General features: G+C 45.5%; 1 protein-coding gene across 2 annotated transcripts in view; it reads right to left on the minus strand.

Annotated features, from left to right (window-relative positions):
- MTHFD1L (methylenetetrahydrofolate dehydrogenase (NADP+ dependent) 1 like) overlaps window positions 1-15,624 on the minus strand; it is a 160,828-nt gene that overhangs the window by 25,726 nt on the left and 119,478 nt on the right. For both annotated transcript variants that reach the window (XM_070417468.1, XM_070417469.1), the window contains exons 25-26: window positions 12,892-12,999; window positions 10,767-10,919 (exon numbers count right to left, since the gene is read on the minus strand). In XM_070417468.1, the coding sequence (XP_070273569.1) occupies window positions 10,767-10,919; window positions 12,892-12,999 (261 nt within the window). The remainder of the gene's footprint in view (window positions 1-10,766; window positions 10,920-12,891; window positions 13,000-15,624) is intronic.

Genomic DNA, 15,624 nt, shown 5'->3' on the forward strand with positions numbered 1-15,624 from the left:
AGTTCATTAACAGGGACAGAAACTCCAGGATCCTCACCATAAGAAGACATTATTTTGGCTTAGGAGATACCCAAGCCACAGAAAAATCTCAACATGTCACGATGAAAATTCTTGCCTTTTGAGCAACATAGAGTTCTGCTAACCAACTAAAAATTTAGAACGTTTGTTCTATGTTCTAAAATCCTGAAGGCCATACAGAACTAATGGTCACCAAGGGAGAAGGTTCTGCTTTCCTATGGGTATTAGTTTTAGCGTAGATAATCTGGTAACTCTTTCTAACCGGATTGTTACCAGCATCAAGGGTCACTTCTGGTTACACAAGGGGTGTGAAAACAAGACCATATAATCAGCGCACAGATGGCAGAATATTTCTGGTTGTGCCACTTACTATAGCTCTACAATTAAGGCAAGTTACTTAACTTCTCTGTGCCTGCCTTCTCTGAGTATAAAACAGGAGTAGTGACCTTACCTACCTGGAGGGGGCGTAGTGAGCATGGAATGAGTTAGTACACACAAATGGCTCCAAATACCACCTGGCATGTAGCAAGTGCCCAGTAAGTATTAGCTCTGTCTCCGATTTTAATTTTTATTATGGCTATAAATTACGTAAACATCCCTTCACTTCCACTCGCTTTTCTATGCATTTTAACATTGCTGACATTATGTTCTATGCATCTCATTTACTTTCCCACCAAACAACCCAATTATTTAAGTCACCAAGCACTATAAACATAAAATCACTGTGCATATTTAGAGATAAGCATTGTGGTCGTGAAACTATCCAGATATTACCTTTTCCTCTCTTTTCAATGAATCCTTTTTTGGATTACACGTTATATTACAGCAGAAAGGAATGGGTTATTCTGGGGGCGAGAAAGATGTCACCTCATGTGCTCCTTAGAGAAGATACAGAAAAAAAGAAAGACAATAGAAAAGACAATAGAAGATCCTTGACAATGGACTGACTTACTATAGGCAGTGCTTTCGTTTTTAAAACAATAATACAGAGAGTGCAGTGCCAGGAGGGGCGAGATGTCAGGGAAGATGCAGGGCGACCTGCGCACTTGGACGGAACGGGACTCTCCATCACTGTCCCCGGCATGAGCCTGTGATCACAGAGACGTGCCCGAGGAGGATTTACGGGCACATGTTTTTAGTGCTGCAGAGACTCCCATCATGCTTCCCACGAATCATTAACTGTTCACTGTCCAAATAAAAGAAGAATCCGTCTGAAGTCCTAATTCCTCAACGTAGTGTTATTCTTCCTAAAACCTTCTGTTCTCTTTCCAGTGATGTGGTTGCAACAATCATTTATTTTTTTTCCGTCTGAAATACTCCCTACTCCCCAGACAGATATACGGTACCAATTTTTGCCTCAAATGAAAACGAAAAGCACTTCAAAGACGCCGACGGGACGTCCTAGCGGAATCCCATTGTCAGGTGGCGTCCCTCCCTCTCCCCACGCCCAAGCTTCCCATCTCCCAAAAGGAGCACATTCCATTCTTTATGACAAATTTATCAAAATTAAAATAACCTCCAGCTGTCAAAATGGCTTCAAGAAAAAAAGTCAGTTACGGTTATGAAAAAACAAGGAAGGCCTTCCGGCTACCTCGGCAGTGATTTTTACCCACATGCAAAGTATTCCTGAATGGCGCAGAGGACTACTAACTGATTCTGGATAAGTCTGGGAGGGAACGCCAACACCATTATGGACCTGGGAGCTAGGCTGACCACCCTCGACATGGAGAACCGATCTTTGCAGATGAGCCCTTGTTAGAAGTACTTTTGGGCAAAAGCTAAAACTGTCTTACTATGAGCAGCAGATGGGATTCACACTTCCAAAGGAGAACTTTTCACACATCATTGTGATTTTATAGCTTTGATGACAAGATAATTCTTTGCCACTTGGGAGTAGCCTCAACCAGGCCATAAAGGAAAGCAGAGCAGCCCTGGCTGGGTGGCTCAGTTGGTTGGAGCATCATCCCTAAACCAGAAAGTTGCTGGTTCAATTTCCAGTCAAGACGCATACAGGAGGCAAGCAATGGATGTTTCTCTCTCTCTTTCTCTCTCACTCTCTCAAAATCAGTGAAAATATATCCTTGGGTGAAGATGAAAAGGAAAAAAGGGCAGAGCAAAGATAATGGAAACGGAGGTTACTGATCCTAATGGACTTATAATTGTGATAGAGCAGCAAATAAGTTGAAAAAGGATTCTAATGGATTGAAAATATGTGTGCAAGCCAGACAAGGAACACATGGTGCCTCAAACAGAGAAGAGATTGCTTCCTTTATTTGTGTAATGTAGTTTGAAACACTTGAAAAGCCTTTGACCGGGAGCAAATGGCCCATTCGGAAACCAAGCAGACGCATGGATACATGGAACAGACTGACCGAAGGCATGGCCCCTACCTGGGGGAGGCCTGGATTAATGGGCGATACCAGACAAGGCAGCACGGTGAAGGACTAGGGCACCCAAAGGAAGTAAGTGCAACAAATGGTGGTGGGTGGAGCTGGCAGCGCAAACACAGAGGTGTGCCCGAGTGTGAAATGGAGCAACTGGAGGTGAGCAGGTGTCACCCCCCGCCAAGGCCAGTCCTGGGTGGGAAGGGTGTTTGGAGCTTAAGTCTGTACTGAGAGGAGGAACACAGGTACATGTGGGAACTGGACGATGAATTCTGGAGGGTGCACGGGAGCATGGCAGGTAACTTTCATGGGCCCTACACTCTCTCGAGTTGATGCTTGGGGTCGGGGTGAACCTCAGACAGGAGACTGATGCCCATGGTAGAGGCAGCTACTTGTTCCTAGCCCTAGCTCTCCTCCTTAGCGGACGGGGTGCCTTTATTACAAATGGCCTGGGGCACATACTGTGTGCAGGCACCTGGACTCTCATTATGGCCCTTCCGGGGACTTTCCAAACATCTCCATTAGATCATTTAATCCAACACAAATTACATCCCTCATAGCACCTGTAACAGCTTTACACCTGATCCCTGATTTAATTACACCTGGCTATCCTCACTGGCGTAAAATGTTTTGAATTGTCAAGGACACCCAGGAGAAACTAAGAGACACCAATTCTTCAAAAGCAGGAAATCACAGATATTTCACAGAGATGTCACATGTCATTTAACATTTACTCTGCCGTCCCTAGGTGGATAATTTAATGAACACACGTATACAGTTCGGCCTGCAAACAACGGCCATGAGTTCTAGGTACCATCGATTGTACCTCCTTTACAAAGTACAAGCCCAGTTTTATTTTATTTATTTATTTATTTATTTATTTTGAAATATATTTTATTGATTTTTCACAGAGAGGAAGGGAGAGAGATAGAGAGTTAGAAACATCGATCAGCTGCCTCCTGCACATCTCCCACTGGGGATGTGCCCGCAACCCAGGTACATGCCCTTGACCGGAATCGAACCCGGGACCTTTCAGTCCGCAGGCCGACGCTCTATCCACTGAGCCAAACCGGTTTCGGCACAAGCCCAGTTTTAAAGTGTGACATTTTCCTGGTAAGTTTAGCTTCTCTTTCTATTCATCCATCCCTAGCACACCTTCAAGCTGACCCTGAAGGCCTCTGGGACATTTAGCTTGGAAAACTGGTATTTTGGTCTACATTACTTTTATTTTCCTTGTGTAAATTGCTTAGCTGCTTCTCACTATCTGCCTCTTAGGAAAACTGGGACAGCAAAGTATAATCAATTCAACGAAAAGGCAGAGAAGAGAGAAACTCCATGAGTGCCTGATAACTTTATGGGTGTCCTTCAGAAGTTCTAAACTGGGGTATACCTGGATTGTCAAGTTTATTCTGAATCCACACCAAAACGAGGATATGGAAGAGGAACGGGCCAATGTTTCACCAACCCCTGGAGAAAACGAAAGACAATATCCTGACTGTAGGGCTGGACACTGAGGCATTACAAACACGTTTCTTTTCTAGGCTCCTAGAAAGAAAGAGCCCACACCGGGGTATTAACAGCAGTGGGTTAAAGCTTAACTCAATCACAGAAATATCTGGTAACATGAGCGCTCAGCATACGTCTGAAGCTGATTTCATCTTACATTTATGCAAAAAATAAATTAGCATCAAAGGAGGGGAGAGAAGATCCTCTAAGGACAGACCTCGATAACCTCAGGCAAACATCACTGTCAGGAGTCACAAGCTTCCTGTCTCCTCCATCTGATAAATGGTTTCTGGAAGTGAGAATGCTGCTGGTCACCTGCCTTTTCCTGCAGCACGCCACCCTGAGAAGTCGGGAGCGACTTCTGTCTGACCGGACAGACACACGTGTGGCTTTCCCTGGACACCAGGAAGGAACTCCTGCTCACAGAGCCATTGGGCAACCCGGTGCGGGACGTCAGGCTAAGAGGAAGCGATGGAGGCCTGGGCCAGGAAATGGCCTGTTTGGGGGAAAGCAGGAAATTCTGATGGGAGATAAGATAGAGGCAAAGGGACTCAAGCTGGATGCGGAAGAGGAAACCAGCGCGCTCCCCAAGAATGGAGTGAAAGGACATGGGGTACCAAGAGAGCGAGGCCGGACAGAGAGGGTGGCTGGCGGGCAGGTCTGAGGCACATGGGAGAGAGGAAGGCCGTGTGCAGAGACTTTTAAAAATAAGCTGAGCGGATCCTTGTTTATTTGTGGGGGAAGGGGTGGGAAGGTAGGAAAGTGGGGAGTGAGGGGCGGGAGCAAGGGGCCAGGTGCCTGCAGGACATCTGTCCCATGGCAAGTGTCTGAGTGACATTCTGGGCGCACGGAGTCCCGTGTGACCGCACACGCTGCTGGGCACTGTACTCCCTGGCTGCTTGTCCACCTCGTTTACAGATCGGGGAGTAAATGTTTAATCTTTCCCCCTATGTAACTGGCCATGCATCTCAGGAGTCGTGCATTTGATCTGACCTACAAGGTCTGAGTTCCTTCACCTTCATGCCTGACCCAGTGGAGCGGGTTTGTAGCCGCCACCCCTGAGCGGGGCCACACGCAGGAGGAAGCACCCCACGGAGCCTGCAGAAAGGCGACATTCAGTACATACTTTCCCGGCGGAGGAGCTGAACTGAAACGTGACAAAGAACAAAATGGCAGGGACTGCCGGGAGGGGCCGCAGCTTCCTCTCTCACTGCCCGCAACCCCCCCCCCCCACTGGCCCCCGTAACCCCCCACCCAGCATTAGTTGGCGATGACATCACTGATTTCCCGGATACGCTCCAGCAGCTTCCTGCTTTCCCGAGCCAGGCCAAGCGATGCGTCAGTGGGGCACCTGGGTGGAGATGTGAGATGTGACCGGGTCAGGTCACACAGAGTGGGAACGAAGGCCACATTGGTGTCCGTTTGTTAAATAAACCACCTGTTTCACCACTGGACTTTCCATCCCTCTTTCCTGCACAGAATTCCACACCCAGATGGGTCCAGCCTGCACCTGTCACTTGTCTGCACAGGCAGTGCCCACGATCGCATCCTCTGCCCCAGAAAGCGCACAGGGACCGGAGTGCAGGGTGCAGGGAGGGGGCGGGCAAATGGCCCTTGGAGGACCAGGGGCAGACCTGGAGCTCTAGTTCCCCAGCCAACACAAAAGCACCAACCGTCTGTTTTCCGACAGTTTCAAGTAGCCACCCGGACCCCAGAACTGCTCTGTCTGGCACCCACCACCACATGACGCCCTAAGACGTCGTCATCCCTTCTGGGTGACCAGCCAGATGGCGTAACTCCGAGATGCTGGCCCAGGTCCTTGGCCTAAAGTGCCCTCATGCCCTAATTTCCTGCCCTATGTTTGCCGATGAAGAAGACGTCATATTGCAGACGACTTCATGTCCCAAAGAAGACCTCTTGGTTCTCCAGGAGCCGCTCTCACCGTCTCAAGGTGACGTCCAAGGAAAGCAGGTCAAGATGCCAGAACTGATGTTGAAAGGGTGTCTGCTAGGGATGCCCACGTGGTCTACCCTCCATGCCGGCTGCTCTGACAATGCATCCTCTCCACCCAAGACAGCAGGCAAGAAGGGCCCCAGGACAAGTCAGCATGGGAAAAACTACCTTGCATTTCCTTAGCTGACTTTGGGGCTAGCAAATGTTAGACGGAACTAAAGAACCACACACTCTGGAGCACATTTCTTTAAAAAAAAAAAAGGAGTGTAGGCCTAGCCAGTTTGGCTCAGTGGACAGAGCATCGGCCCGTGGACCAAACGGTCAAGGGCACGTACCTTGGTTTCAGGCTCCTTCCCGGCCCAGGCCCTGGTCAGGGTTCATGCAGGAGGCAACCAATCAATGTGTTTCTCTCACATCGATGTTTCTCTCTGTCTTTCCCTTTCCTTTCCACTCTCCCCTAAAAATCAATGGAAACATATCCTCAGGTGAGGATTAACAACAACTACAACAAAAAACAGAGTGCATTTCTCACAGGAACATTCTAGCTCATTTGTCCTTTCTTTGATGTCCCAACTTTTCAGGCAGTAAAACATCATGAGACACCAGGATGGGCAGGGGGACTGTACCCATGTACGCAGCTGAGTCTCCTGCAGCCCAGTGACCCTAGTTCAACATTCTTTCCAGGTTCTTTATAGATCATCATTATCCTACTCACTGTATCTTCATGTCATAAAAGTGACATCTCCTCAAAGCAGTGACTTAACGTAAACAGAAAAGTAAAGAGAAAAAGAAAAGCTATTCACAATATCCTGGCCAGAGGTTAAGATTCTGGTGTCTGTCCTACTGGTCTTTCCCATATGGAATGTAATTTACTTCTCAGCAGCATCATTTCATATATTTTGCTTACATAGTAATATTTTTATGCCATGAAATTTATGCCAAGTAATTAAACAGCCCTTATAAATTATAGAAACTTAAAGACAATATCAAAACAATGAGGCCCCAAGACAAAGACCACCTACTGAATTTTTTTTTTTTTTTGGCACGAGATTTTTGGAGTTTTTGTAAACTATTAGGTTTATTGAACACTATAAATCATAAGCTTTGAAAGAATTTTGGAAACATAATGGGATAATCTGTAGATTATAGAGTTGGAAAATCATAAAAATAATTTGCTCCTTTCTCCCCACAAAGATCTGCACTGCCAAACAATTTCTTAGAAGGAGATGTGCTAAGTGGAGATGGGCTGGCCAAGAATCCTGTACCATTTTGCAGCTTTCACCAATGCGCTGGAAAGAACATGTAAGTATAACGTCACTGAAGAGAAGCAAGAATGCAGAGAGGCTTACTGGGAGCGAAGACAGTTCTTTAAGGGAGGGAGATTACCTGCAGGAAGGTGGAAAACACCCCCAGTGCACTAAGAGTAGGTCTCAGAGGTGCGTTAGCTGAGGAATCCACGACTGGGCACTTCTATACAAACAGCAGCGGAGTCAATGTTCCAGTGAAGTGTCTACCCAGTTAATGGTATTTATTATTACTATTATCTTATTGTGCTGACCAATGGCTGAAAGAAGTCACTAACTAGAAAATGATGAATTAACTAAATGGCAGAAAAATATGGCCTATAAGTAAAGATGGGAGGGTAAAAAGAAATATTTAAAAAGCTAAATCTGGAGAAACACCTGAACACTTCAGCATTTCACCACGGAACCTCCCCAAATCAGAAAGATGTTTCTGGTTTGAGGAGGGACTTGCTTGCGCTGTGATTCTCCACTTTCGGATCTCCTAGCCAGCCAGAGAGGTGTGCCTCCCTGAGGACACAGAGAAGGGATTTCTCCCTTTGTTATAAAGCCCAGAGCACCTGCGTGATTTCAGTTACTGGAGGCCGTCCTAGGGCCCGTGAGGGAAGGAGTGGATCTTGTTTACCTCGTGCATGCTGTAGGTGAATGAATGAATGAATGAATACTGCATGAAAATTGAGCAGCTTTCTAATTTTGAGGGCTCAGTGTGGGCTTTCCTTCTGGAGCAGACTCATGAACATGTATTTCAAAGACACTCACAGGAACACATGCTGAGTGAGTAGGAGTCAGAGTGATTCATTAGGCAGGGACTTCCCCACCCACGGGGTCTCTCCGGGGTCCCCACGCCCCTTTCCTCTTGTCATCTCAACAGGAAATCACTGCACCGTGTCTCCCATCCGCTGAGGAATGTTAGAAGCATTTTAGCAGGGCCCAGAGTGGGTCAAGTAAAAGTAAATACCGGCCTTATTAGGCTCCGTCATAGACCAGACCTCTCAGGCCACGGCTTCCACGCGTTTCCTGACCTCCAGGAACATCCTTAGTCCCCCTGGCCCGGTGCACCGCCACACACCGCCCTGCTCTGCGGTGGCCACAGGGGAGCTCTGTCCAGAGCCGGGGCGACAGGGGGCAGAGGGCGCTTTTCCGGAAACCCCCAGCAGCATTCCACACAGTTACTTTCCAACCAGCCACACGTCAGGGAGGAGCAGAGGGATGGATGGGCTGTTCACACACGAGCTGTGCATGTGGTGCTGTTCACGGGCGGGGAGGAGAGGCATAGTATAGCTGTATGCAAAGATTTTAAATTATATCATGATCCCTTAGTGACTGCTGAATGCTAAGAAACTGGTTATCATTTACGAGCCATAATTTTTACACCACACCATTTTCTTTGCTAACTGATTTCCATTTACCTCGGTGAGCTGTAAGCTGCCTGGAGTGGAAAAGCTTCTTTATTTTGGGGTTCCCCGTAGCTGCCTAGAGTGAAAAAGTGTCTTCATTTTGGGGTTCCCCAGAGCACCATGCCTGTGCACCCTGGCTGAACGAATGAGTCTGCTGGGTGAAGACTCTGGGATTTCAGATCTGCACAGGACAAACTATAAACCTCACGGATTGCCCCTCTGGTGTGCCCACTGCTTCATGCTCCATGTGGGCACCCGCGTGGTCCCGTCTCCCGGGCCTGCTCTCTCTGGCCTGTACTACAGATGAGCTCTTCCTCCTAAGCACACACCTTCCACTGAGGCCCAGAACTTCAGCGTGGAGGGGCTGCCACCACCGAGGCTACTCTAAGGAGCAGTAAAGCAAGCTCTTCTCAGCACACGTTTTTGTTAACTGAGGTTAATTAAATTGAGGGTGTAGGTGCGTGAGTTTGACAAATGTATGTAGCCATGGAACCACTACCACAGTCAAAATATAGAGTGTTCCCATCACCCCAAAAGTTCCCTTTGCAGTCGGTCCTCATCACCATTCTCAATCAAGTCAGACATGTCCATCACCCTGGACTCCACAAGCAAGTGGCTCCCCAAATATGTCTCCAGTCTGGCCCTCTCTCCACAGGCACTCCCCTGCAGCCACGGCGCCGATTTCACGTGGCTCCTGGGTGTGGGTCTCTGCCCTCTGCACACTTCCCACATCGCTGCCCGAGCTACTTTTCTAACTACTAGTTGGACCACATTCTTTTCCTCCTTATACAAATAAAACCAACCAAACACAGAACCCATGCACCCTGACTCCACAGCATGCTTGAGAAAAAATCCAAGTGCCTTCAGATGCAGTTGAGCTTCGTAAACAGCTTGGCCCTGTGTTGCCATCCCAGTCCCATCTCCAGCCTCCCAACCTGTCCCACTCCGGCCACGCTGGGCCACCCTGGGAAGGGTACGTCACATATTCTATGCCTTTGAGTCAAAACTCACTGTTTCCCCAGCAAGAGGTTGAGGCCTTTATGAGGCATCCTGGACTCTCCTTTTCTCCCACACACCCTGCTCCTCCCCAATCCGGGCAGAACTAGCTGCTGCCTTCCCTGTGCTCTGAGGGCATTCACAGTGCCAACCTCTCCTGCTCTACATTCCTCTGTGCTGCTCAAACCCACACTCCTCCTCTCTTAGTATCCCTGGGCCTCACAGGCAGTAGAAATGAGAAAACACTTATTGAAAACATTTTGCCTAACACTACATGAAACATGCATGTGTAGTAAGATAAGGATTCTGTACGTTTAATGCACTTTTGGCCTACCTATTGCTTGTTTGCATAACAACAGAGCCACAAGGTTTATTAGGAACATTGTTATGTTTCTTATTAGGGCTTGGATCAGTTTGTAACAACAGCAATAATAATAATGATGACGATGATTTAGAATTTCTGTTCTAAATCTAATCCAGGAGCACTCCCGTGATGAGAAGTCAAATTTTAACCACTGATAGTTCCTGAGGGAGGACCATTGGATCATTCCTTGTGTGGCTACAACGAAGCATTTTCTGTTTGAAGCCCATCACCATGGATTTTAAGTGCTTTATAAGTTTTCATTTCTCTGCTGTCTCCCCTCCACCCACAGAGAATCTGAAATAACACAATCATCACCCTACATTAAGGTAGTCCATTACAATAATGCCAAAAAACGAGAACTCACGTGACCCGCAGAGCTCCCCATGTGATGGATTGAGAAACAGGGTAGAGGGTGAAACACCGATTTCCCCAGCCCTTGCAGAGGCTGAGCTGGTCCTGTTTGGCATGAACAGCTGCCTCAGTTTACCCCACAGTTCAGTGAAATCTTACCATTTTGAGTGCGATGACGTGAAAAAGACTGAGAAGCACTAAACTAAACCATTCTACCATCTAAACGGCAGACTGAATTCTGCAGAGTCATTCCCTTCTGTGTTCTATAAGCAGAATCAGTCTGATGACTCAAGGGATCCTGAATACACCATTGCCACCCCCCTCCCCCCATTTCCAAACCACAATGGCGAAGTGTTTTGTGGTGGAAGAGATTGCTTAGAAAAGCAGCAAATGCCATTAAGTGCTTCCAATACCTGATGTGCAGAGCGCTGGGCGAGCATAAGCACTTCAGGCACCATGACATCAGACGGAAGGATTTCTGGAGGGTATTACTCACCGTTCCGACCAACGGGTAAATGAACCCAGCGCCGATGCTGGCCCGGACGTCACTAATGGGTAAGATGAAGTCCCTGGGTACCCCTTTCTTGTCGGGTTGGTGAGAAAGAGAAAGGTGGGTCTTTGCCATGCAGATGGGCAAATTTCCAAAACCCTGTGAGAAAGGAGAGGCAATGTGTTCATTGAGCATAAATGGGAGTCCCCTGTACTTGCTTCATGTGACTCCGTACAACGCCCACAGCTCAGATCCAGGCACACAGTAGGGACCTTTACTACTTGGTCACTGAGCCAGAAGGTGGGACAGACACTCATCTCCATGGGCTCATCTCCTGGCAGGTTGAGGATGTCTGTTATTTATCTCGGAGAAGTCTCCTTACGGGAAGGCAGCATTATATGTGTGTTTGGGGGAAAGCGTGGTTATTTTCAGCAAAGCAGCAGCAGCAGCAGCTGTAGAAATCACTTTCCAAGGATATTAATATCCGGGACTCAGAAAGGTAATCTGGAGAAAGGCTTGGGAATGAGGCTTTTAGCCACTCGTTCTTGGAAGCTGTCAGGAAGCAAAGGGCCCCTTTGTGTTGGCTTATGAATCATGGCTATTTGATCTGCGATTACATTATAGGAACTAAGATGAGGTCACCACTTAAGCCGCTTATTTTTAAGGACCAAAGGCTGCGCCTGACCCAGCGTTCCAAAGGTGAAAGAGCAGGAAGTCACATGTGGGGTCTCACAAAAAGGACAGTGTCCTCGCAGCCCGGTTCCGATGAAAGGGCACAGAGTGGCCCTTCAGAGACTTGGCTAATTAAGGGCAAGCACATACTTGACACATCACTTTTAAGGAATATCCCCTTGGTAGAGATAAAAGGAATGCAATCTTCAGAGGTGACCCACACAGAATTCCTTATGATTCAACTGAAAACTATCTGAAAAATGTCTGAGTTTATCGATGGGGGCTGGGTGTGGGGTGGAGCTTTTTTCTCTTTGAAAGGATGTAATACTTTTATATTCTGACCAGAATTCTGTTGGGAACAGGCATTTTGCTCTGCAGAAATGGGGCCCAGAATTTTGGGTTTCAGCGATCACTCAAATATTGAGATAATTTTTAAATTTAAATTTTATTTTCTGATTACAGTTTGTATTCAGTACTATTTTGTATTAGTTTCAGGTCTATAGCACAGTGGATAGACACTGGAAGTGATTTTAATCAACTGATGTAGGTTTGCCAGTGGGGATATTAAAAAAACACACCGCCCTAGTCGGTTTGGCTCAGTGGATAGAGCGTCAGCCTGCAGACCAAAGGGTCCCAAGTTCGATTCTGGTCAAGAGCACATACCTTGGTTGTAGCCTCCTCCCCTGCCCAGACCCTGGTCGGGGTGTGTGCAGGAGGCAACCAATCGATGTGTTTCTCTCACATCGGTATTTCTCTGTCTTTCCCTCTCCCTTCCACTCTCTCTAAAAGATCAATGGAAAATATCCTCGGGTAAGGACTAACACACACACACACACACACACACACACACACACACACACACACCACCAAAACCCAATATACCATATTACTTTATAAAATAAAGCACTTTTTAAGACTGAAATAAAAGCACCTAATATTAGAATAAATGATAGTCCTTAAATATTATAAAAAATTCATTAAAAAAAAACCCACCTAGGACAATGACTTATTTTACACATTTCATTGCACATGATTGGAAATTTCACCACAGAACAATGTTTGCATATACAACAATGTTTGGGAATCTTTTTTTTTCTTCTTCTAAAGTACCGGTCAAGTATATGCATGGAAACTTCTAAGAAAACAAGAGTTGTTGGTGGTCTTACCAACACTGGTAGGCATGAAGTATTTAACAAAATGTTAAATATGATTTACAAAGCAGACTTCCGAGCTGGGGAATAAAAACACCTCAGACGATGCTCCCAATGAGGCTTTGCCATTAGCTTGTGAAGGGCTTTGACTTCTATCTAGCAAAGTGGATGGGCATTCAAGGCGTATGGTCCTCCTGTTAGGGTTAACCGGTTAAATGTGCTGCAGGGAAGTCTCAAGTCAAGGTGAATATTTCAAGAGCCTAAGGTGGATTCCTCCCCTCCCCCAGCCCCAAAAGTATAACTTTTACCTGTTGTGTGTAAAGATCAATTTTGGATTGTGCCTCAGGAGAGAGTTCTATATCTCTGGCTCCGTAGACAGCCTGTGCAATGGTCCTTATCTTTTCCACAATTGGAAGCTGGAGAAACACACACAGCAAAATCATTAACTTTTTTTTCATCACAGAGTTAAGGGAAAATCAGTGAGATTTTCTGCAATTGTTTACAATTTCCCAGTTTCAGTTCAGAGGTCAACAAGCAAATAAGAAGCTTAGATGTTCAGCCAAGTTAGAGGCTGCTTAGTTCAGCATTTTTATCCAGTGCAGCATTTAAAAAATGTGGTGTCTCCTATGCTTTTTAAACTCACCAAACACCGAGTGCTGATTTCTAAGTGGGTCTCAACTCCGGGGACATGACAGCGAGTGTCGCATTACTAAAGAACGGCTCATTTTCTTATGAGCAGAATAGGTTGAGATTTTAATATAAATGTTGTTGTGATCAAACACTCTGTTGGGAAATCGAAGGTTGGATCTCGTGTCACTTTAGTCAATTATGAGAAATCTTGAAGAAAGGGGAAAATCCGAGAAGACAAAATATGGGCAAATAAATGTGTGGGGAGATGAAAAATCTTCCAGGATGCTAAATGGAAAATATGAATGCAGATTTCTGGTAAAATGCTAAAAGCCATCTTAAGAAATAAGAATGGTTCATTAGGAAAGGAATCTGCCACAGGTAAAGTGATTCTTGAGGTAAGCAAAGCATTTGATGAAATTGTTCAGAATTTGCTGTGTGTAGGAAATGCAGGCATAATGCAGTTAGTAGGTTTACTCTTGGGTGAACAGTTGCTGGACCAAGTGCTGATGGAATGGACGTCACCCAAGGAGCAGAAGCCTCTCATGGCCTGAGTCAAGGATGTTGGTTGGCTATGGCAAGTGGCACATTTGCATAAATTATTGTTGCTATCCATAGGAAAGAGAATTATCCAACAGGGCAAAATAGAAGCTAACTCCACCCTCCCAATCTGATAGACCCCAAAACTGCTTTAAAATGGGATTTTCATTATTATAGTTTTTATTATGGTATAGTTGTTCGGTGGTCTGGAACTTAAATATTGGACGTTTCAACAAATAAAAAAAGAAATGAAGATACAAACCACTATAATCTTTCAATGAAGGACATTAAAAGAAGATCTGAATCATTGGAGGGAAATACTTTGTTCATGGATGAGGGAACTCGATGCTGTACAGATGCCAGTTCCCACAAACAACCCATTAGTTCAATGTAATTCCAATTGAAACCCCAAGAGCACTCTTGGCTACATGGCCAACTAATTCTAAAATTCATCATAAAGAGTAGTGGCATAAAGAGGTAAGATCACTTCAAAAATAAATAAAACTAAAAGAACAAAGACAACAGGATCTGCCTTACCACCATACCAGGTATCAAAACTATGCTAGATAATTCCACGTGGTATTGACACAGGACCAGATGCATTAATCAATGGGAGATAAGAAGGAACCCAGAAAGACACCTCAGCAGGTGTGGGACAATATACAGCAGAAATAGGGAAAGGGCTGCCTTTCCAACTGAATTTTGGCTGGAAAGAAAATTAGATTCCTGCCATATACCAGGCCCCCAAATAAATTCAATATGGAATAAAGGCATAAACTTCAAAATTAGAACTCTAATAGAGGAAAACATTGGGAACTCAATGCTCTGAAGGAAGAGAAAAATTTCTTAAATAAGGTAACAATAGAATACATCCCAAAGGAAATGATTTATAGATCTGACTACATCAAAAATTTAAAACTTTTTGTATAAAAAAATACTATAACTAAGGTTAAAGGATTGGGAGAAGATATATGCAAATATTTAAAAGTCAAAAGATTAGCCCGGCCCATGTGCTCAGTGGTTGAGCATCAGCCTATGAATCAGGTCACTGTTCAATTTGGGGTCAGTACATGTGCCTGGGTTATGGCTTCGATCCCCAGTAGGGGGCGTGCAGGATGCAACCGATGAATGATTCTCTCATCATAGATGTTTCTATCTCTCTCCAAGTCCTCTGTGAAACCGATAAAAAATATATTAAAAAACCTTTAAAAATATATTTTATTGATTTTTCACAGAGAGGGAGAGGGATTGAGAGTTAGAAACATCGATGAGAGAGAAACATTATCAGCTGCCTCCTGCACACTCCCCACTGGGGATGTGCCCGAAACCAAGGTACATGCCCTTGACTGGAATCGAGCCTGGGACCCTTGAGTCCGCAGGCCGAACCAGTTAGGGTGAAAAACCTTTTTTGAAATAGTCAAAAGCTTAGTTACTAGAAAGGATAAAAAAAACAAGAACAACAATAACAACAACAACCAAAACCTCCCACAGATCAAGAGAAAGACAAACAAATATTTAATTCTGGGCAAAAGGAGTGTGACTAATAATCATATGAAAAAATGCTCAATCTCATTATAACCAAGGAATGCAAATTAATGAAAAACCAATGCACACCCATTAGATTAGTAACACTGATCAAGTGTAAGTGAGGATGTGGGGAAATGATCCTTCTAAGTGCTCTTGGTTGAGATGCTGATGGTCTAACCTACCATGAAAGCTTCCTAACAGTCACTTCACTTCCAGTACACTCTCTACTCCACCAAGTCTAACCTTCCTAAAATGGACCCAAGTAGGAAAAACTCAAACATCTTCAGCTTCCCATGGCCTACTAGTGGTTCTGACATTCACGCATCTGTATGCTGTGCTCTGAAGCA

The sequence above is a fragment of the Myotis yumanensis genome, unplaced genomic scaffold (assembly GCF_028538775.1).
Source record: "Myotis yumanensis isolate MYYU_CA2020_CCGP unplaced genomic scaffold, mMyoYum1.0.hap1 SCAF_6, whole genome shotgun sequence".
Taxonomy (NCBI): domain Eukaryota; kingdom Metazoa; phylum Chordata; class Mammalia; order Chiroptera; family Vespertilionidae; genus Myotis; species Myotis yumanensis.